Source organism: Equus caballus, chromosome 8 (assembly GCF_041296265.1).
Source record: "Equus caballus isolate H_3958 breed thoroughbred chromosome 8, TB-T2T, whole genome shotgun sequence".
Taxonomy (NCBI): Eukaryota; Metazoa; Chordata; class Mammalia; order Perissodactyla; family Equidae; genus Equus; species Equus caballus.
The window spans coordinates 65,680,741-65,705,737 of NC_091691.1; the positions used below are offsets into that span (position 1 = coordinate 65,680,741).

The 24,997-nt window shown below is 37.0% G+C and overlaps 1 protein-coding gene across 19 annotated transcripts in view; it reads left to right on the forward strand.

Moving 5' to 3' along the window:
* Positions 1–24,997, forward strand: part of KIAA1328 (KIAA1328 ortholog) — a 342,578-nt gene that overhangs the window by 268,140 nt on the left and 49,441 nt on the right. For all 19 annotated transcript variants that reach the window (XM_001497549.6, XM_005612850.4, XM_014727689.3 and 16 more), the window contains one exon: positions 12,200–12,381. In XM_001497549.6, the coding sequence (XP_001497599.4) occupies positions 12,200–12,381 (182 nt within the window). The remainder of the gene's footprint in view (positions 1–12,199; positions 12,382–24,997) is intronic.

Genomic DNA, 24,997 nt, shown 5'->3' on the forward strand with positions numbered 1-24,997 from the left:
GATATGAGGCTAGTCATAGTTTCTGTTTCCTCTTGAATTAGTTTTAACAAGTTATATTTTTCAAGAAGTCTGTGCATTTTATTTCATCTTGGTTATTGAATATAGTGGCATAAAATTGTTCACGAAATATCCTTAATATTCTTTTACTATCTGTAGAATCTATAGTGATATCCCCTCTGATATCTGGTATTTGTAAGTTGAGTTTTCTATTTGTCATAGTTTGTCTTAGTAAGAAGTTTATCAATTTTATTAATATTTTCAAAGGGCCAACTTTTGTGTTTCTATTGTTTGTCTATTTCATTGATTTCTACTCTTCATTGTTTCCTTCCTTGTACTTAGTTTATATCTGCTTTGCTCTTTTTTTCTCTAGCTTCATAAGATGGAACATTATATCATTGATCTTAAACTTGCCTTCTTTTCTAATACAAGCAGTTAAGTTGTTTTCCCTCTAAGTACTGCTTCTGTATCCCTCAAATCTTGATACATTGTATTTTTATTATCATTCATTTAAAAATATTTACTAATTTCTTTTGTGATTTTTTTTGACCTATAGGTTGTTTGGAAGTATGTTACATAACTTCCAAATACTTGAAGTTATTCTAGATACCTTGTTTTTTATTTTTAATTTAACTCCATTGTGGTCAAATTACATACTCTATGAGATTTCATTCTTTTGAAATATACTGAAATATGTTTTGTGGCTTAACATACTATCTATCTTGGTTAATATTCTTCCATGTGCACTTTTAAAAATGTATATTCTGCTCTTGAGTGTAATCTTCTGTATATGTCAATCAAATTGATTACTAGTGTTACTCAATTCTCCTCTAACCCACTGAATTTTTGTCTTTTTTTCCTATCTGTTGATAAAATCTTCAGATATTATTATAAATTCATATACTTTTTCCTTTAGTCTATCAGTATTGCTATGTGTATTTTGAAACTCTGTTAGATACATATGTATTTAGGATTGTTATGTGTGTCTGATGATTTGCCCTTTAATCACAATGAAATGTTTCTCTTTATCTCTGGTAGTACTCTTTTTCTTTTTTCTTTTTTTTTTTTTTTTTTAAGGTTGGCACCTGGGCTAACAACTGATGCCAATCTTTTTTTTTTTTTTTTCCTGCGTTATCTCCCCAAACCCCCCCTGTACACAGTTGTATATCTTAGTTGCAGGTCTTTCTAGTTGTGGGATGTGGGACGCTGCCTCAATGTAGCCTGACGAGCAGTGCCACCTCCGCGCCCAGGATCCGAACCCTGGGCCGCCGCAGCGGAGCACGCGAACTTAACCACTTGGCCACGGAGCCGGCCCTACTCTTTTTCTTAATGTCTACTTTATTTGATATTATATAACCACTCCAGCCTTCCATGTGTACTGTTTGCATGACAGATCTTCTTCCATCCTTTTATGCCAACCTATTTATTCTTTTATATTTGAAGTATGACTCTTGTAAACAGCATATGGTTTAGGTTCTACATTTTTCTCTAGTCTGACAATCTCTTCCGTATAATTTGTGTTTAATTCATTTAATTTAATTGTTGATGCTGTTGGATGTAGGTCTAACATTTTGCTTTTTTTCTCCTTTCTGTTAATCTCATCTATTCTTTTTTCTTCTATTTCTCCTTCTCTGCTTTTTTTGGGGGGGAAGGGAAAATAATAAAAAAATTTTTTTTCAATTTTCTCTTTTTATTTCTCTTATTTTATTAGCTATACTTCCTTGTATTTTTTTTAGTGATTTCTCTAGGGATTACAATATGTTTCCCTAGTTTATTAAAGTCTATGTAGTACTAATACTGTGCCATTTTATGTAGAATGTAAGAATTTTTCTGTTGTATAGGTATATTTACCTTCTCATTCTTTGTAATATTATAGTCATATACATGACAGCTCAGTGCATTATAAATCCCATAATAAGTGTTCTCATTTTTGCCTTAAACATTCATATATCTTTTAATGACATTAAGACAAAAACAAGAAAATACAGACTTTTGTATTTATTCACATGTGTAGTATTTCTGATACTCATCATTTCTTGCTATAGATCCAGGTTTCCATCTGGTGTCATTTTCTTTCAACCTGAAATACATTTTATTATTTCTTGTAGTACAAGTCTGCTGGCAACAAATTTTCCCTGTTTTTGTTTGTTTGAAAATGTTATTTCTCCATTTTTGAAGGGTATTTTCATGAGATGCAGAATTCTGGGATGACAGGGGTTTTTTTTTTCCTTTCAGCACTTTAAAGATATTGTTCTACTATCTTCTGGCCCTCATTGTTCTGCTGAGAAGTTAACTGTCAAGATCATTATTCTTCTTTAGTGGTCGACATTTTTATCTGATTGTTTTCAAGATTCTCTTTATCTTTGGTTTTCAACAGTTTGACTGATCTATGGGTCAATGTTTTTCATCAAATTTGGGAAATATTTTGCCATTATTTCTTTAAAATAGATTTTTTCGATTTTTTTCTATCCTATTTTCTGTCTCTTCTTCTGTGACTTTAATTACGTTTCTGAAACAGCTTAACATTGTCTCTAAGATCCCTGAAACTGATCATTTTTCTTCAGTGTTTTTCTCCATGTTCTTCAAATTGCGTCATTTCTGATGATTCTGTCGTAAAATTCACTTACTCTTTGATCTTTCATCTCTGTTTTTCCAATTTTTATTTCAACCACTGTAGTTTTCAGCTCTAGAATTTCCATCTGATTCTTTTTTAGAGTTTCTCTCTTCTGTGACTGCCTGTCTGTTCATCCATAAAGACATGTTTTCCTTTATATCCATTAGCATATTTATAATAGCTGATTTACATAAAGTCTTTATCTGCTAAGTCCAATATTTGGGCCATGTTTGGTTGATTTTAATTGATTTTTTTTTCTTAACTATGGGTCACATTGTTTTCTTTCTTTTGTGTCTGACAATTTGTATTGTATCCTGGATATTATGGATAATACATTCAGAGATGTGGATTTTATTATTTTCTGAAAAGTGTTGATTTTTGCTCTTTCTCAGCAATTTAATTACCTGCTTTAATTCAAGGTAATTAAATCACCTTGAACTTGGATTGGTTTGATTATATGCTTTGTGAGGGGGGATCTCTGGAAAGCCCAGGATGTTTCCCAAGCCATTCTAAATTGCTAAGACTCAATCTCCAAACCCCTTCCTCCCTGTCTATTTTGTCATCTTGATTTTAGGCTTGGTTAGAGGTTTACAGTAAGCCCTTGTCTAGCATGTGGACTTTCTGATGTCTCAGCTGAAGTCGAGGACATTAACAGTATCTTACCATTCTGTGTCAGAACTCCGATTTCTCCCAGCATTACCCAGTTTGTAGGATTTCTATATTTCTGTCCTGCTTTCAAGCTTGTAGCAGCCATTCTTTGGTAATTCTTGCAGTGAAAATGAAAAGAAGCAATAGAGAAAGTCTACAAAGCCAAAAGCTGAGTCTTTGAAAATGTAAATAAAATTAATAAGCCTTTTCAAGATGATCAATCTACTATAGAGAGGAAAACAAGTTACCAATATCAGGAATGAAAAAGAAGAGATCACCATAGATTCTAACAATATTTCAAAAAGTAATTAAGGATTATTTTGAACAATTCTTTGAAGTACATTTGGCAACTTAAATATTATAAATTCCTTGAAACTGACAATATACCAAAACTGTTACCAGAAAAAAAGTAGAAAATCTTAATAGCCCTGTATCTGTTAAAGAAATTTAATTTCTATTTAAGAAACTTCCCAGGGGCCAGCCCAGTGACACAGTGGTTGAGTTCGCACGTTCCGCTTCTCGGTGGCCTGGGGTTCACCGGTTTGGATCCTGGGTGCAGACATGGCACTGCTTGGCAAAAGCCATGCTGTGGTAGGCATCCCACATATGAAAACAGAGGAAGATGGGCATGGATGTTAGCTCAGGGCCAGTCTTCCTCAGCAAAAAAGAGGAAGATTGGCAGTAGTTAGCTCAGGGCTAATCTTCCTCAAAAAAAAAAAAAAAAGAAACTTCCCATAAATAAAACTACAGACCCATAAAACTTCACTTGTAAATTCTACCCAACATCTAAATAAGAAATAATATCAATCTTACGCAAATTCTTTCAGAGACTAAAACAGAGTTTCTCAGCCTCGGCATTATTGACATTTTGGACCAGATAATAATCTTTCATGGTGGGGGTGGGGAGAGACTGTTGTTTGCATTGTAGGATGTTTAGCAGCATCCCTGTCTCCTACCCATCAGATGGCAATAGCAACCCCCCCTCCCCTTGTGACAGTCAAAGCCCTCTCCAGACATTGCTAAATGTCCCCTATGTGGCAAAATCCTCTTCTTCTACCCCATTTGAGAACCGCTGGACCAGAGGAAGAAAGAAATTTCCCCAATTCCTTTTGTGAGACCTAAACCAGGTAGAAGCCTTAGAAGAAAAGAAAATGGCAGACCAATCTTCCTCATGAATGTAAATGCAAAACAAAAAATTTCCTTAACAAAATATTATCCGAGAATACACAAAAAGGATAATACAGCTTGATTAAGTAAAGTTTATCCCAGGAATGCAAAGTTGGCTTAACATTTGAAAATCAGTCAATGTGATTTGCCACATTAACATAATAAAGAAGAAAACTATCATCTCAAATGGATGCAGAAAAAGCATTTAACATAAGTTTTCCAATGCTCATTCATTATAGGAAGAAAAATTACTCATCAAACTAGAAATCTAATAGAGGGTATAGACAAAGATACATCTCTTTAATGATGAATACTTTTAGGAATAAGGTAGGATGTCCACTCTTACCACTTCTATTCAATATTGTACCAGAGGTCCTAGCTAGTGTGATCAGGCGTGAAAAATATCGGAAAGAAACAAGTAAAATTGTCGTTGTTCTCATCACATAACTGTCTATATAGAAATAGCCTAAGGAACCTATAGAAAACAGCTGCTAGAATTAAGTGAATTTAACACACTCACAGAATTCAAGATCAAGTCCAATGTATAAAAATCAATTTTAGACTTTATTTTTCCTTTTTCTCCCAAACCCACCTGGTACATAGTTGTGTATTTTAGTTGTGGGTCCTTCTAGTTGTGGCATGTGGGATGCTGCCTCAGCATGGCTTGACCAGCAGTGCCATGTCTACGCCCAGGATTCAAACCAGTGAAATCCTGGGCCACTGAAGCAGGGTGCGCGAACTTAACCACTCAGCTACGGGGCTAGCCCCCATTTTATTTCTATATATCACAATTTGCTATCATATAGCAATAGATAAAAAAAAACACAGAATATAAAATAAAAGAAAAGGTTTACAATAGCATCAAAAACCATCAAATACCTAGAAGTTCTTAACAAAAAATATACAAAATCTCTACATTGATCACTACAAAATACTACTGAGAAATTTAAGAAAATTTAATAAATAGAAAGATATACCATGTTCTTGAATTGGAACACTCAATATTGTTAAGATACCAGTTTTTTCCAAATTGAAGCATAGATTCAATACAGTTTCAGTCAAAATGCCAGCATACAGTTATGGAAATTGGCAAACATTCTGAAATTTACATAGCAATATGAAGGGCCTAGAATAGTAAAGACAGTCTTTGCTGTTATAAAAGATTAAACTGAAAGACTTATGCTACCTAATTTTAGGTATGTAACTAAAGGTTGTGTAATCAATCCCTGACTTTAAAATACACTACAAAGTAATAGTAATCAAAACAGCATGGTACTGATACAAAAACAGACACACAAATTAGTGGAACAGAATTAAAAGCCCAGAAATAAACCCACACATCTACAGATAGCTAATCTTCGGCAGAAGAGCTAAGAATATACAGTGGAGAAAGGAAAGTCTCTTCAATAAATGGTGTTGGGAAAACTGGGCAGCCACATGCAAAAGAATGAAAGTAGACCATTATCTTTCACCATACACAAAAGTTAACTCAAAATGGGTCAGAGACTTGAAGGTAAGACCTGAAACCATAAAATTCTTAGAGGAAAATATAGGCAGTACGCTCTTTGATATTGGTCTTACAAGGATCTTTTCAAGTACCGTGTCTACTCCAGTAAGAGAAACAATAGGAAAAATAAACAACTGGGACTTCATCAGGCTAAAGAGCTTCTGCAAGGCAAAGGAAACCTGGAACAAAATGAAAAGACAACCCATCAACTGGGAGAAAATATTTTCAAATCATATATCTGACAAAGGGTTAATCTCCAAAATATATAAAGAACTCACACAACTCAACAACAACAACAACAAAAACACGATCAAAAAATGGGCAGAGGATATGAACTGACATTTTTCCAAAGAAGATATACAGATGGCAAATAGGCACATGAAAAGATGTTCAACATCACTAATCATCAGGGAAATGCAAATCAAAACTACACTAAGATATCACCTTACACTCGTTAGAATGGCTATAATTGCCAAGACAAAAATAACAAATGTTGGAGAGGTTGTGGAGAAAAAAGAACCCTCATACACTGCTGATGGGAATGCAAACTGGTGCAGCCAGTATGGAAAACAGTATAGAGACTTCTCAGAAAATTAAAAATAGAAATACCATACAACCCAGCTGTCCCACTACTGGGTATTTATCAAAGAACTTGAAATCAACAATTCAAGGAAACTTATGCACCTCTATGTTTGTTGCAGTATTATTCACAATAGCCAAGACATGGAAGCAGCCCAAGTACCTGACTGGTGATTGGATAAAGAAGATATGGTGTATATATATACAGTGGAATACTATGCAGACATAAAAAAAGACAAAATCGTCCCATTCACAATGACATAGATGGAACTTGAGGGTATTATGTTAAGCGAAATAAGCGAGACAGAGAAAGACAAATACCATATGATTTCACTCATATGTGGAAGATAAACTAACACAGGGACAAAGAGAACAGTTTAGTAGTTACCAGAGGGGAAGGGGGTTGGGGGTGGGCATAAGGAGTAAAGGGGAACATTTATGTAGGAACTGACAAATAATACTGTACGACTGAAATTTAACAATGTTAAAAACTATTATGACCTCAATAAAATTTTTTTTAATTTATGTAATTAATACAAGTTGGCATTCACATTAAGATAGATAAATAGGTCAGTGGGACAGAAGAGAGTCCAGAAATGGAACCACACACTCATATATTCAACTGCTTTTTTAAAAAAGTACCAAGCAGTTCTTTGGAAAAAGGAAAGTCTTTTAAGCAAATAATGCTGGATATACTGGATATAGATACTGAAAAAAATGAACCTTGATCCGTACCTCGCATCATATCCCCAGGTTAATTTGATCATGAGGTGTGAGAACCTGCTCCACAGAAGGGGCAGCTTGGCACAGAACATCAGAGCTTGTGCAGGTGGGGAGGGCTTTCATACTGGGGACTGTATTGGTGCAGGATGTTGGAGTTTGAACCTTGACCACCAATCTGCTGCACCTTCCCAATAAAATCCTAACCCTGTATCAGGCTTTCACGCTTTCTCTGCTTCTACATCTGTGCACCTGAGCCCTGATACAAATTTATAATTTCTAATTGTTAGGCCTTCAACATTTCAGGACAACCTTTTCCTTGTTCTGTGTCATTTTTATCTTGAATTCCCTCAATACGTACTCCAAACTTTCACCCTCTCCTCAATACCCATTTCTTTCACTCACAAGAATAAATTTACCTTGTCCTTCATCAAGAAAATTGAAAGTGAACCATATACTTCTTCAACTCTGTCTCTGAGCCCCACCACCCTGAAGTCACTCAGCCAACTAGCAAAAAGCTGTAGAGTCATTGGTTCAATTGCTTTCTTGAAATATCTTCCCGAATGTTCCATAGGCATCTCAAGCTACAGTTAATTTCTCCCACCCTCCCCAAACCTTCTCTGTATTGTTTATCCACAAATAATTCTGCCAATCATCCTCAACTCCTTTTTCTCCCTCGCTTTTCATATTCAAACACGTATCAAGTTCTGCCAATTTTAAATCCTATGTTTTAAGAGCTATCTCCTTTCCATTCCCACTAGTGCTTCTCTATTTCAGACCCTCATCATGTCTTATCAGAGCTGTTTCAGCAGCCTTCCGCTCATCCAGCTTCTTTCAGCCCATTCTCTAAATGGTGCTAGAGTAATTTTTCATAAATTCCTGTTGGATTGTGTCATTTTTCCCCTTAGAGCCTTTCAGTGACTCTGCCTTGCCACACGTCTTGACATGAGAAGCCAAACCTTTCATGATGTGAACTATTCCTATCCTTCTTCATCTTCCACTTCTCCCCAAAATATATGGTGAAGTTTTTCTTGTTGATATATTTGCTTATGCTGTTTTCTTCTGCCTAGAACATATGTCCACCCTTCCTTATCCCCCTGCTTATCCTCCAAAATTTAGTTTGAATTCTTCAGGAATTTCCTTTCCGTTATGTAGATAGAGTTAGAAGCCTTGTCTTCGTGCTCTGATTAATACCCTGTATTCCTGAATCGTAGCATGTATCATATCATATTTAAAAAGATCTGTTTCTCTGTCTCCACCACTAAAATCACTTGGAGAACAGGAACCAGGTCTTGCTCATGTTTGCATATCAAGTGCCTAGCATATATCAAGTGCTCAACAAATAGTTGTTTTCTGTATTTGCCCACCCAGGCCCCATAGCACATAATGAAGCCCACAGAGTGTCCCCTCAATAAATATCTGATGAATATGTAGCCATGCGCCACATAACAACATTTCAGTTTCAGTCAACAACAACCACATATACACCAGTGGTCCCGTAATATTAGTACCATGTAGCCTAGGTGTGTAGTAGGCTGTACCATCTAGGTCTGTGTAAGTACATTCAATGATGTTCATACAATGATGAAATTGCCTAACCGCACATTTCTCAAAATGTATCCCCATTGTTAAGCAACACATTACTGTATAAAGGAATGATTGATTTGGCAATTTATTGAACAGGAACAAGGAAAGCAAAAGTTGAGATAACTGATGTTTTTCATATGAGTGACTGAGAGAATCGTGGTGTCATTAAATGAGAATAGAAACAGATGAAGGAACTGGTTTCAGGTAAAGATAATGCATTGCTTCATCATGAGTTGGTTTGGGAGGTATGACAAGACATCCCTTCACAATGTTTCACCAGATACTTGGTCAGACGAGCTGTTTTGGAGAGCGCTGTGGGCTGGAAGAATCTCTTTAGAAATCATACCTGAAGGTAGAGTTGTGTGGCAAGGTTCACTGAGAAAGAAGGAAAGGACGGAATCTTCAGGAATGCCTGCATTTAAGAGGAAGGAAGCAGAAGAGTTCCCAGTAAAAGAATATGAGTAGAAGCCTCCTAAAACTAGAAAAACAGTCAAGATCATACGTTATAAAGTCCAAAGAAAAAAGTTTTAAGAAAGGAGCCAATTGCTGTGAAGTGGTCCAGGAACAAACAAGATTGTTGGAAGAGAAAAGGTCACTATATTTGTTCTTCAAAAATTGTTTTAGTAGGCATGTCTGTTAAAATTAATTACTCTTTTATAGAAGTTTGGCAGAGAAGTGAAGGAGAGAGAAGTTGGTAATGTAAAGAAGATGGTAAAAGTTTTTGTTTTTTAATTACAAAAGTACATGCCTATTGGAAGAAATGAAATATTCAGAAGCATATAAATTAAATTATAAAAATCTCTCCCTCAGTCACTCCATTTCTACTTCTCTTCTCTGGTTTGGTATTTATCCATCCAGAAATTAAAAATATTTTTTATATATTTTTGTTTTTACAAAAATGAGATCACATTATACATTCTATTTCGGCAAATTGCTTTTTTTTTCTTATTTAATAGTGTTCATTCAGTTTCTTTATGGTAGTATAGAAAACTACCTCATTCTTTTTAACGGCTGAAGAGTATTCTTTATGATGGATGTACTGTTGTTTATTTACTCCTCCTATTGAATATTTGCTTTCAGTTTTTCACTGTTACAAATAATTCTGCAATGACCATCCTTAAACAAATATTCTCATGCTGTTGTTTGTGTAGTTATTCTTATGCTGTTGTATATGTAATTCTGTAGGATAACTTCTTAAAAGTAGGATTATTAGGACAGTAGGTGCATTTTTATTTTGTGTTGACAAATCACCCACCAAAAGGCTATACCAATTTTCAGTTCCTTCAGTAAGTGTGTTAAGATGCTGTTGTCCCCACACCCTCACTGACGCTAAGTAGTATTATGCTTTCCCACTTAAGGGAAGAGTTTTTGGTTTTAGGTTTAGGTTTTGATTTTTAATGGGAAGTTCAATCCAGTTTATAATCCTAGGAAAGAAACCAGTTGAGAGGAGGAGGAGTTTGTAAATTATAAGAAAAAGAGATTGGGGCCCGCCCCGTGGCTGAGTGGTGAAGTTCGTGTCCTCTGCTTTGGGGGCCTAGGGTTTTGCCGGTTCAGATCCTGGCCACAGACCTAGCACTGCTCATCAAGACATGCTGAGGCAGTGTCCCACACAGTAGAGCCAGAAGGATCTAAAACTACAATATACAGCTATGTAGTGGAGGTCTTTGGGCAGAAGAAGAAAAAAAAGAAAAAGAGATCATTGAGAGGCCGTGGACACAGCATAGGTCAATGGTATCAAGAGTATGAACAAAGGTATAATTTTCTTCTGAGACATTAAAAGGAATAGTAGATGAATAAAGATGGAAATAAATGCAAATGAAAGGAGAAAATTTTAATATAGCCATCTTTATTTTAGGGAAATTAAAAGCCAAGTCCACTGTTGAGATAGAGGATTCCCAGGATAGGGTTTGGAATAAAGGTACAGAAAAGTTTCTATGTAAAATGGGGTAAAGAAGCAGGAAGCAATCAGTATTGAACGTGATCAGCATTAACTAGTACCGGGAGCTCAGCTGAACAGAGAATGAATGAATTTGGGGGAAGCCAGTTGTCTTGGTCACATTGACTTTTCATTGCATTTGCCTGGGTTTTTGGCTTCTGGGTTGAGGTAAATTTACCTTACATTCACAGTGAGGTAGTTTTATTCTATTTTCCTGTCTCATGAATAAGAAGTTATATGAGCTAAGATATACATCCGCTGATGGGTCCACATGGGAAGTGATCCTGGGTTCTGGTAAAAAAAAATTTTTTAAAGAACGCAAATTTAATATATTGCCTTATGCCCATATAAAGCCATAGTGCCAATAGTTTTTGTTTTCCTTATATCATTCTGAACATAAAGCCATTTAATTTCTTGGTTTTTATTAATAAATTATGATAAGAGCAAACATTATTAAAAATCCTGATCAACACAAATCAGAAGCCCAATACTTTGAAGGGTTTACGTAATTTGAATCCTGGTCAAGGGCCATCTGTGATTAGTAATGGATCCAGTAATACTCTATCAACTTGTTCTTATCTAGAGATTACCTCTGCTTCTGGGGAGTTTAAACATCTTAACTTTTGAAATCTTACTTTTTGAGGAAAAGTCCTCTTTTTTTATTTTAATTTTCACATTGTTTATGGGCATGGGGAAGACAAAACCAAAATGTCATGAGTCTGTGGTGAACTTAAGTTAGAAGGAAAAGGCTGGAGGAATAGTAAGGAATATACATCATCAGAACATCTCTCTAAAAAATGAACTGTTATAAGAGAAAATGTGCTAATGGTGGGAACACAGTTTATTAGAAAAGCATATGTGCATTTGTTTATTTTCATTAAAATTCGCTTCACTCCGTATTTGCCTTGTTGACTTTATAATGAAATTATGTGAGGACAGAGACTAATTCTTCCACGTGCGCTATTTTACTACTCCTTACATACTCTAGGTACATAAGAAATATGATAACAATTGAAAATGACAAACACAAATGCATTTTGAAGCAAATTGGTGATATTTTAATCCCGAAGGTTCATTTTTAGTACTTAGAAACATTTTAGTTATGCAAGTCTTATTTTAGCATACTTTTTATTTCTGTAGATATTCTGGTTTTGAGTCATACTCTGTGGCTTTCTTAGCAGTTCATGGATCTGAGTCTCATTTCCCCAGCTCCAAATGTAGGCTTTTTGAAGATAAAGACCGTTTACTCTCCAAAATTTTTGTGGCAGGACACGAAATAAACCTTCAGTAAATTATTTAAATTATACTTCAATAAAAGTAAGAAGAAAAAGAAAGTTCTTACTGCCATGGATTGCATTTCAACTCATGCTGAATTTATCTGCCTTTGTGTGATCTGTACCCCCTTCTGTGCTATCCACAGTTCATTCATGTTTGTCCTTTTCAGTTTATTGAAGTCAAAATGTGATGGCTGGCTGCTTGGAACATCACCATCCATCAGAAACTACCCAGAGTCCACTAACAGTGGAGAGAATAGAAGTGAGAAGAAGACAGTTGGGTTTCAGTCACATATGGAAGATGATGCCCTGTGGACATGTCAAAAGAAAGATACATGTCGACCCCAGAGAGGTAAGCTTAGCACATGTAGTAGCAAAATGAGAAACTTTTGGCAGCAGGTGGTTGTTGTTGGCTGTTAGTCGTGAACTCCAGATGATTTCCTACAACCTGAGCATGAGTTACATATGTTACAAACTGACACGTGCCTGCAAGGCCAGAGGTAGCACATCTACCGCGTCAGTGAATTGCATCAGCATTTCTCTTAGAATACTCACGTGAGAAACGACCCAATTTGTCCCTCTTCTTGCAAGCAGCAAACTGTAAGAATTATTCAGCAGTAAGTATGGTCATAGACACAAAATAATGTTCAAAGTGAGTAAAGAGGACAAGAAATTGAACATAAATCTGCTGGGAATATAAATTCTAACTACAGTTAATCAATTAACTGGAAATATGGGGAGAGTGGAGGAGAGGTCATGGATAGTTCTACATTGCGGCTAAAACAAAACCTCATAAGTCCTAAGCATATATTGCCTAGCAGTCTTTTAAGTGCCAATAATTCTTCCTATGTTATATGTCATAGATATTTTTAAAGAAATCAATTATAAATAACTGTGTGAAATATTGAGTGAAGCAGTCAAATTTAATTGTTTCCCAGTTGCTTCTGGAGTGGCTTTTGGCTCATTCTCTTCTGGAATTATTGAGGGGAGGACTTTGGAGCAGAGTGGAACAAGTCTGAGGTTCATTGTACAGAAGAGATACGCAGAAGACAAAGGGCCAAAGAAGGTCTTGGAGCCCTCTGCTGCTCATGCCTCTTTCCCAGTCATCTTACTCACAGTCATTAACCCTGATTCCCTTCTTTTTTTTTTTGCTTTTTCTCCCCAAATCCCCCCAGTACATAGTTGTATGTTTTAGTTCTGGGTCTTTCTAGTTGTGTCATGTGGGATGCTGCCTCAGTGTGGCCTGACGAATGGTGCCATGTCTGCGCCCAGGATCCGAACCAGCGAAACCCTGGGCCGCTGAAGCGGAGCATGCAAACTTAACCACTCGGCCACGGGGCCGGCCCCTGATTCCCTTCTTATTTACCTCTTTTTTCACTGGGCTGGCACCTGCCCACCTCTGATCTTAAGAAACCAACTTTTCATAATCTCTCTAGCCACTCTCACATTTATTTATCTGAGCAACGGGCATTGCTTTCTGAGAAGATCTTGCAGGTGTGCTACGCCCTGTCTTTCCTTATCAGCTGCCAGCTTTGTCATGTCTTTTGGTTTTAACTATGATTAATCTAGAAATTGTTTAATCCTCTCCCAGACAATTGAGAGATGATAATTAGTCCAAACTTCAGAAGAGAGGCTATCCACAATTTGAAACAAAAGCAAAAGTACATTTTGTTTGACATGTGGCAGAAGTTCTGCAGACCGCCACTGCCTTTAGGACAACTTAGAACAACTTTTGTCTTTTCAGGCTTTGCTACCAGAAACAAAAATGAAATTGAGGAGCCTCAGTATCCGAGATAGAATCTTCTTTACTTTCTCGGTTAGTAGTCCTTCAGAGATGGGAAACTCTTACTTTGTACTTTGGAGAGTGGAGAAGCAGTCACAATGGGTGTGGTGGTTCTGCTGCAAGACTTAGCGTAGGCTTCTGTTAACTTAACAAATTTGTGTTGTATGTCAGCACTAAAATAAAACAGCAAAATGAGAAAAATGTAGTGTAATAGCAAACGGACGAATAACTTCTGGTATTGGTTAAGAGCACAGCAACATTAGAAAGCATCCAGTGAAAAGGCACTTTGATAAAAGCATCATCAGGCCAGTCCTTGCCGCGGTAGAGGTTTAATCTCTCCCGGGCCCAGTTACAGAAGCCAGAAGCCTGGAAAGGGCTTGTGTCCAAAAAAATCAATTTCTAATTTGAAACAAAATCATTTTTGACTAACAGGGGTTCAGAAATGCTGACATTTCAGCACTTTCCGTTGTGCACAGTGAATCCTAATAGTGATTTTATAATGTTGCTCCACCAATCAATTTAACCAAGAGAAAGCTGTTACAATTCTGGCGAAGTTTTCAGGAACAGTTTTCACTGATGGTTTTATTTTTTTCATTAGCTTTTTTTTTTCCTCTTCCGTTTTTGGGGGGAGGGGTTGTAGTGTTGCAGTGAAGAAAATAGAAACTTTTTCATCTTTTTAAAAGAGTTTTGTTTTAAAATATTCACAGGAATTATTAACTTTTTTTCCTAGTCATTAGAAAGGCTGTCTTGTATTTTTCTCTCATTCTAATTTGGAGCCCTTGGCAGTGGTATACCTGATCATTGAGGTAGCTGAAGCTGCCCCCTGGAGCCATTCTGCCCATTGCAGAGGTTTACACAGATTACAGTACAGGGCAAAGTTGCTGCATTGGCATTTGCTGTGGCACCCACCGAATGGGAGACGGACTTTCCAAGGTGTGCTGCAAGGGTGTGGACACCTGTTTATCATGAGGCTGATGACCTAGCACTAATTGCCTGAGTTACACTGCTCGGTTTAGTATCTCCTTAATTGCTTTCCCCTCTTTAGTGTGTCTGAATTTTTTTAAATTCTTTTCTTATGTTTTATATCTTTTGTTGTCCTTTAATCATAAAGTCCTACATAGGACCTTTACTGCAGGACCATTAATCTTTATTATCAGTCTCCTACTCCTTTACCTCTTGTCTGCTCCTCACTATTCTGTCACCTTTATTAATACTAAACATGTAAAAAAGACACGATTCTTGTCTCAGGAAACAGTGTCATGATTGCAAAAATGTGCACAGTATTGTCAGAATTATGCTTAAAATGTAAATTGTTTTTCAGTCATCAATGCTTGGAAAGTTCTATTTTAGTTGCTTTTGTTGAGCTATGTGGATCAAGGAGACATTGCTTAGGAAAATCTAAACTTGAGTCAAGAACTTTTAAGCCAAAGGCATAAATCTGGAAATACCCAGTCTTCATTTGTCTTTTTTCCTCCCTGTGCAGCAGTGTTTCTATTCTCTCCTAGCTTGCCTAGAACCTCCTCTTCCAGAACCATCACTGATTCTCTTCTATAAGAGCCTTAGAATCTGGGAGCATTTTTTTCCCCTTATGCTGATGGGCTAGCAGAGGCTCTGAGGCCACTGAGCACACACATTCGGGAATCAAAAGCTTAGACCTCAGGGCTTGGCACTACCTGTTCCTAAGTCAGGCTAAAGCCATTCCGAAGCCCAACTACATTTGAAGCTACCTCCTGTCTGTTCCTCTTTCATTGATCTCTGAATCACCTTAAATCTTTGAGAGAGTTTGAGAGAGGCTGAACCTAGAGTAATTTGGCTCTACCTGATAGTATTGACCTTGCCCTTCATTTTGTCTTCGGGTTTTTTAGGTAATATAATATACAGCAGCTGTCATTTGTTGAGGCTCCCTGAGGAGCTCCCAAACACATTTTTCTTTCACTGGAAGAGGATTCTTGTAGACTCATCTGAAGTGAGGAATAATCTCTGAAGCTCCTAGTTGTTCCTCTAAATGAGCCTGTGCTTGCAATGATGTGAGTGTTCTTTGTAACCCATAATGGATTGACATAGGTGACGTGATTAAAGAAATAAACAACAGGGCCAGCTCCATTCCCTAGTGGTTAAGTTTGGCACGCTCCGCTTCAGCAGCTTGGGTTCAGTTCCTGGGCATGGACTTACAACACTTGTCAGCGGCCATGCTGTTGTGGTGACCCACATACAAAATAGAAGAAGATTGCCACAGATCTTAGCTTAGGGTGGATCTTCCTCAAGTGAAAAAGAGGACGATTGGCAACAGATGGTACCTCAGAATGAATCTTCCTCAGCAAAAAATTAAAAAGTAAACAAGTTGGAGTATCCAAAGTACAGAAACTATTTCCATCTTGCCTCTAAGGAACATTTACTTATGTGTCTTTTATTATTAGCATCATTGTTATTATTATATGTTCAATCACTGGAAAAGGTACCACAATATGTTACTACTGATTTCCAGAAGTCTCAGGTAAAAGGTTCGTTAAGTTGATGCCTTTATCAACAGAACACAGAAGACAAGCATAGTACAGGACTATGAATAAACCCAGACATGTAGATTAAATTGTTCTGCCCAGTTCACTCAAAAAAGGAATTCAAATGCAAGAGACTAGCATTAAGAGTTGAAGTGGCTGGGACCAGCCTGGTGGTATAGTGGTTAAGTTCGCATGCTCCACTTTGGTGGCCCAGGGTTCATGGGTTTGGTTCCTGGACACAGACCTACACACCACTCATCAAGCTATGCTGTGGTGGCATTCCACATACAAAAAATGAAGGACGATTGGCACAGATGTCAGCTCAGGGACAGTCTTCCTCAAGCAAAAAGAGGAAGATTGGCAGCAGATGTTATCTCAGTGCCAATCTTCCTCACCAAAAAAAAAAAAGAGTTGAAGTTGCTATATATGGAATATATATTGTCCTTTAAACCAGAGGTTCTACATTTTCCATCCTCTACAATAGAAAGAAGTATCTCAAAATACTATATAATTTACTTATTTTTTTTAATTTTTATTGAGTTAATGATAGGTTACAATCTTGTGAAATTTCAGTTGTACATTATTGTTTGTCAGTCGTGTTGTAGGTGCACCCTTTCACCCTTTATGCCCACCCCCAACCCCATCTATCCCCTCGTAGCCACTAAACTGTTCTCTTTGTCTACATTTTTTTTTTTAAGTCTTTATTTTTTTCCTTTTTCTCCCCAAAGCCCCCCGGTACATAGTTGTATATTCTTCATTGTGGGTCCTTCTAGTTGTGGCATGTGGGACGCTGCCTCAGCGTGGTCTGATGAGCAGTGCCATGTCCGTGCCCAGGATTCGAACCAACGAAACACTGGGCCGCCTGCAGCGGAGCGTGCGAACTTAACCACTCGGCCACGGGGCCAGCCCCTCTTTGTCTATATTTTTAAATTCCTCATATGAGTGGAGTCATACAGAGATTGTCCTTCTCTAACTGGCTTATTTCACTTAACATAAGAAGTATCTCAAAATACTATGTAATTTACTTGTTTTTTATATCTTGTGTCTTCTCCCACTAGAATATAAGCATTCCCTGTGTTCGTTGTTGTATCCCCATCTCCTAGAATGTTCTTTAATATCTGATAGGTGTTCATTATATATTTGTTAAATGAATTAATATAACATATGTATTGATTTTTCTTTATATGTTATTGCCCTGTTTTCCCACAAAAAGGATCTAATCAGTTAAACCTTTTGACCTCATTGCCTGCAATAATTTAGTGATTTAAGAAATGTATATACTTGTCCCTTCAAAGTCCTTACGGTGACTGATTTGTAATATCAAAGAGATAGCAATAGAGTGGGGTCTTAAAAACAGCAACACCTTGAGAGTCAAGAAAACTGGAGGGTTTTTTTCATTTCCTTTTATTCTAGTTGAAATTTAATTTATATACAATAAAATTGCATATATCTTAAGTGTACAGTTTGATAAACTTTGACAGTTGTATATACCCAGGGAAGCACCACCCAATTAAGATATAGTATACTTCTGTTATTCACCAGGGTTTCCTCTGGTTCCTTTCCTGTTGTTCCCTGCTGAGGCCTCTCTCCTTGGCTTGCAGACGACTGTCTTATTGTGTCCTCACAAGGCTTTTTTGCTGTGAGCGTGCATCCCTGGCCTGTCTTCCGCTTCTTAAAGGGACACCAGTCATATTGGATTAGGGCCCACCCGTATGACCTTGTTTAGTCTTGATTACCTCCTTAAGGGCCCTCTCTCCAAATATAGTCGCATTCTGAAGTATACTAGAAGTTAGGACTTCAACATATAAATCTGGGAGGGAGCACAATTCAGTTCATAACAACTACTTTCTTTCTAATCTTTATGCCTTTTATTCTCTTTCTTATCTCATTATACTCTCTAAGACTTCCATTACAATGTAGAAGAAAATGGTAAAAGTGGACTTCCTTGCTTTGTTCCTGATCTCATAGAGAAAGTGTACAGTCTTTCATCAAGTAGGATTTTAGCTGTAGGTTTTTGGTAAATGCTTTTTGTCAAGTTATGAAAGTTCCCACCTCGTCGGCTGAGAATCCTTATCATAATGAATGTTGAATTTCATCAAATCTTTTTTCTGTACCTATTGGGATAATCATGTGTTTTCTTCTATATTCTGTTAATTTGATGAGTTACGCTGCCTGGGAAATATTGGTGTGTAACATCCTTTTTTCGTAATGACCTTGTCAGGTTTTGGTATCAGAGTTATGCTAGTGTCATAAATGAGTGAGGAGAATGTCAGCAAAAATGGCAGAGTAGGGACTTCCAGGAGCTTGTTCCTCCCCAGAAACACTGAAAAACCTGGCGAAAACTGTCAGTCAACCTTATCAGAACTCCAGAAGACAGTGAAAGATTTACAGAAACCAAGCAAATGCTTGACCAGGAAAAAGGCCACTGAAACATAGTAGGAGAACTTGTGGAGTTTTAATTTAGCCTTGCTCTTCTCTCTTCCCCAGCAGAGCAGCAGAATGTAAGCTGGCAGCCCAAGTTCCAGGTGTGAGGACTTGGACCCAGAGGAAGCAGAGCAGACCTTGTTCTCAAGGAATTATGCTTGTTCTAGTCAACATTGTACTGGAAGTGCTAGCCAGAGCAAAATGGCAAGAAAAAGAAATAAAATGCATCCCAACTGGAAAGGAAGAAGTTAAAGTAGCTGTATTAGCAGATGACATGATTTTATGTATAGAAAATCCTAGAAAATGCACAACAAACTATTAGAGCTAATTGCACAAAAAACTCTTAGAGCTAATGAATTCAGCAAAGTTGCAGGATAGAATTCAACACACAAAAGTCAGTTGTGTTTCTATACATTAGTAATGAACTACTGGAAAAGAAATTAAGAAAACCATTCCATTTATAATGGCATCAAAACAATAAAATACACTAGCAATAAATTTAACCAAGAGTGCAAGACTGGTATGCCAAACAGTACAAAACGTTGCTGAAACAGCTTACAGAGGACCTAAGTAAATGGAAAGACATGGATTTGAGGACTTAATATTGTTAAGATGGCAAAACTCCCCAAAGCAACCTACAGATGCAATGCAATCCCTACTCAAATCCCAAAAACATTTTTTGCAGAAATGGAAAGACCAATCCTTAAATTCATATAAAATTGCAAGGGTCTCCAAATGGCCAATATAATCTTGAAAAAGAGGAAGAAAGTTAGAAGGCTGACACTTTCTGACTTTAAAACTTACTACAAAGCTGTAGTAATCAAAACTATGTGGTACTGGCATAGGTTATTTAGAGAGATCAGTGGAATAGAATTGAGCATCCAGAAATAAACCCATACATCTCTGGCCAATTAATGTTTGACGGGAGCACCAAGACAATTCAATAGGGAAATAATAATCTTTTCAGCAAATGGTGCAGAGACAACTAGATATCCACATGCAAAAGAAAAACGAAGTTGATCCATCATTTATGTATCTCACACCATATAGAAAAATTAACTCAAAATTAATCAAAGACCTAAAAATAAGAGTTAAAACTATAAAACTCATTGGAGAAAACATAGGTATAGCTCTGTAGATCTCTGTGACCTTGGATAAGGCTATGGTTTTTCAGATATGGCACCAAAAACAGGAGCAAACAAAGGGAAAAAAATAGAACTTAGTGAAAATTAAAAATTTTTGGCATCAAAGAACACTAATGGTGGAATGAAAAGACAAACTATAAAATGGGGTGAAAACTTGCAAATCATTTATCTTATATGGGTCTAGTATCCAGAATATATAAAGAACTTTTACAGCTCAACAACAAAAAGTCAAATAACCCAATTAAAAACTGAGCAGAGAACTTGAGTAGACATTTCTCCTAAAAAAACATGCAAGTGGCAAATAAGCACATGAAAAGATGTGCAACGTCACTAATCATTACGGAAATCCAGATTAAAACCACAATGAGACACCGCTTCACACCCACTAGGATTGTTATGATTTTTAAAATGGAAAATAACAAGGTGGAGAGGATGTGGAACAATCATAGCCCTCATAAGTTTCTCGTGGGACCAAAATAATGGAGCCATTGTGGAGAACAATTTGGCAGTTCCTCAATAAGTTAAACATAGAATTACCATGTGACCCATCAATTCCTCTCAGAGGTGTGTACCCAAAATAATTGACACCAGATGTTCAGACAAAATCTTGTACACAAATGTTCATAGCGGCCCCATTTAAGTATCCAAAACGTAGGAACAGCCCAAATGTCCATCAACAGATGAATGGATAAACAAAATGTAATGTATCCATACAATGGAATATTATTTAACCATAAGAAGGAATGAAGCGTTTTTTTTTTTTCTTGCTCAGGAAGATTTGGCCTGAGCTAACATCTGTTGCCAATCTTTCTCTTTTTGTATGTGAGCCGCCACCACAGCATGGCCACTAACAGACAAGTGGTGTAGGCCTGCGCCTGGGAACAGAAACCGGGCCACTGAAGCAGAGTGCACTGAACTTAACAACCAGGCCACCAGAGTGGCCTGAAGGAATGAAGTTTTGATACATGCTACAATATGGATGAACCTTGAAAACATTATACTAAGTAAAGGAAGCCAGACACAAAAGGCCACATGTTGTTTGATTCCATTTATATGAAATATCCAGAACAGACAGAGCAGAGTAGTGGTTACCAGGGGCTCAGGGGAAGGGGAAAATGGAGAATGACTGCTTTATTAGTACAGGGTTTCTGTTTGGAGTGATGAAAAAGTTCTGGAACTAGATAGTGGTGATGGTTGTACAACATTATGAATATACCTATTGTCACTGAATTGTACACATTAAAATGGTTAAAATGGTAAATGTATATTTTACCACAATTTTTAAAAAATGAGTCAGGAAGTATTTTTTCCTTCTCTGTTTTCTGAAATAGTTTGTGCAAGATTGGTGTTACTTCTTCCTTAACTGTCTGATAGAATTCACCATTGAAACGTCTGGCCTGGAGCTGTTGCTTTTCTTGTTGTTAGTGTTGATGGTGATGTTGTGTATGTATGAATTTTCTTATTTTGGATTTTATTTTGTGTGCAAAAGATTTTAAATACAGATTCATTTTCTGTAATAGAGGCTGGACTATTCAGATTTATTTCTTTTTGTGTTCAATTGTGATAAGTTTTGTTTTCCATGGAATTTGCTCATTTCATCTAAGTTGAATTTATTGGCATAAAATTGTTTATAACATGCTTTTTCTTTAATGACCTTAGCATCTGTATTGATATCCTTCTTTCATCTGATAGTCGTAATTTGTGGTTTTCTCTCTTGATCAGTTTCAGTAGGGGATTATTGATTTTACTGAATTTTTGGAAAAAAAAACAGCTTTTGCTTTTTCTTGATTTTTCTCTATTGTGTTTGTTTTCTATTCCATTGATTCTTATTCTTATTTTTATTATTTACTTTGTACTAATTTGGGTTTAATTTGCTCTTTTTTTCTAGCTTCTTAAGTTGGAAGCTTAAATCATTGATTTTAAATCATCTGTTCTAATATATGTATGTAAAACTATAACTTTCTCTCTAACCATTGCTTCAGCTGCATCCCACAAATTATGATAGGTTGTGTTTTCATTATCATTCTTGTGTTAGCAAGATGAAAGCACCAGGAATGCCTGTCTGCTGGTCAGAGTGGAAATTCGTACAACCACTTTGGAAAACAGGTTGGCATTACTTATTAAAGATAAACAACAAATACATTACATCCTAGTGATTCTGTCTCTAGGTATATATACTAGAGAGAATCTCATACACACAGTGATTAACTTACAGATAGGTTCATAACAGCTATATTCAGTTAGGATACGCTAAACTATGGTAACAAGTGGGCAGAAAAAATCAATGGCTTAAAGAATAAGAAATTTCTTTCTTTCCTCTCTAACAGTCCAGGGTAGGAGTTCAAGTTGACAGCAGCTCTGATTCAAGGAATGATGGCTCTGCCATCTTTGTTTGCCTTCCAAGATCACCTTGAGCATTACAACAACACAGGGGTTGACAAACTTGGTCCAAGTCCGAATCTGGCCCACTGCTTGTTTTTGTAAATAAAGTTTTATTGCACATCTATTTCCATTTTTTATATATTGTCTGTGGCTGCTTTCATGCTATAATAGCAGAGTTGAATAGTTACAACAGGAGCAGGATGGCCCACAAAAGCCTAGTGTATTTACTATCTGACGCTTTACAGAAAACTGTTTGTTGACCCTTCCATAGCAGGCCAGGAAGGAGGAGGAAGGGTATGGAAGAGTACACGTGGAAGGTTTTTATAGGACAGGCCTGAAGTGGACATATAACATCCACTAATTTTCCACCTGACCACACATAATTGCAAGGAGGATTGGGAGATATAGTCTAGCTGTGTGCCCAGAAAGAAGGGAAGAGTGCATTCTAGTGGATAATTGGCAGCCTCTGTGACAGGAGCATTCTTCATAATAGCCCCAAACCGGAAACACTCCAGACGTCCATCAACAACAGAATGGATAAAAAGTCATAAATGCATGCAATGGAATATTATATGGCAAAGAAAACAAACTGCAGCCACATAAATCATCAACATAGATAAATCTCACAGACATAATATTGAGCAAAAGAAGTCTTAAAAAGACTTCTATTTTTATAAAGTTCAAAAGCAGCAAAACTAAATCACATTTTTGGGATGCATATGTAAATTATGAAACTATAGAGAATAGGAAAGAAATAATTATGAGAATAGTGGCTGGCTCCTGGAGGCAAGAAGAGGTTGTACTTGGGGATGGATATTGATGATGCTTCCAGGTAGCAATGCTGCCACTACTTTATTTCTTGATCTGAAGATGGGTTATGCTGGTATTTTCTTTATCATTTCTTCTTCTTCTTCTTCTTCTTCTTCTTCTCCTCCTCCTTTCTTCTCCTCCTCCTTCTTTCTTCTCCTTCTTTTTTTGGTGAGGAAGATTGGCCCTGAGCTAACATCTGTTGCCAGTCTTCCTCTTTTTTTTTTGCTTACTGTTCCTGAGCTAACATCCATGCCAGTCTTCCTCTGTTTCATGTGTGGGACACCGCCACAGCTAGGCTTGATGAGTAGTGTGTAGGTCCACACCCAGGATCCAAACCCGCAAACCCTGGGCTGCTGAAGTGGAGCACATGAACTTAACTATGCCACTGGGCTGGCCCCTATCATTTCTTCTTTAAACTAAATTGAATGTATAATATGGCTTAGCTATTTTTAAAATGCAAAATAAAACAAGGGGCCCAGAAACAGAGTTTTCCTAAACATTAAACTCTAAGAAGTTGTCTTATCATGAGATATTGATTGACAAGCAGGCTATATGTAATTAGGGCATGACCCATTATGTTCTATTCCATCTGTGTGTGCAAAAATATATATGTATGTGTATTTACATATATTCACATATATTTACATGTATTCACATATATTTACATATATAAACATATACATTTATATATGAAATTTATCAGCCTAATGGATGATATTTTTACCAAGACTTTTATTTTTAAAATGTATGTTGTCTGTGTGTATGTGTATAAATAAGAGGGATATGTCATTCTATGAATATGCATAACTGTATGTAATTGTTGGTATACTTAACATTAAATCAAATTTCATAGAAGGAACGAGTATAATTAAAAATTGATATATAGCTTCCTGGAAACTTAATGAGGAATAGAGTTTACAGAATTAAGAAAAAGAATCAACTTGCCCTATGCCTTAGAGCAATCATTCTTAATTTTGAGGGGGGCCCATACCCTTTCAGAATTTGATGAAATCTGTGGTCCCTTTCCCCAGAAAAATGAACGAGCACATCTACACATGTTATTGTGCCTGCAATTGTGAGGGATTTGCACACATGAAGTCCATCTGTGGATTCCATAGAAGTCCCTGGATTCTCTGCTGAAAGTCCTTCTTTACATTGTCCCTGTCAAATGTCAACTGTCTCAACCAAACTTTTGACAGAGAGGTCAAAACAGAATAAATAAGACTAATGTTCAGTTCTTCCAGAATAGTGACTAAGAAGATATTTCTATTCTGTCACTACCAGGCATTTCTTCTCCCCTCTCGAGAGCTCACCTGCAAATCCCTCTCAGTTGTTTCTACTCCTGTTTGCCCATTTTTATTTCCCCTCGCATCACCCAGGATTCTACGCAGATAATTGATGTAGCAGTGAACTGCTTTACCTGCGTCTCTTCTTTCTGTTCGACTCTGTTCTAAATTCTGCCACAAGAGTAATCTCTCCTGAGACCAGTTTGCTTTTTTTAATTGTTGTTACTGTTTTGTTTTAGTTTTGAGGCCAACTAGCACAGTGTTTGAGAGTTTACAGTACAGAGTCATGGACCTTGATTGAATTCAAAACCCAGCCTCAGGGGCCGGCCCCATGGCCGAGTGGTTAAGTTCCAGCACTCCGCCTCGGTGGCCCAGGGTTTTGCCGGTTCAGACTCTGGGCTCAGATGTGGCACCACTCATCAGGCCACGCTGAGGCAGCATCATGCATAGCACAACCAGAGGCGTTCACAACTAGAATCTACAACTGTATGCCACGGGAGCTTTGGGGAGAAGAAGGAAAAAAAAACGAAGATTGGCAACAGATGTTAGCTCAGGTGCCAATGTTTAAAAAAAGAAAGAAAAAAACCCTAGCCTTGTTCTTACTAGCCATGTGATATGGGACGTGCTGCTTGCCCTTTCA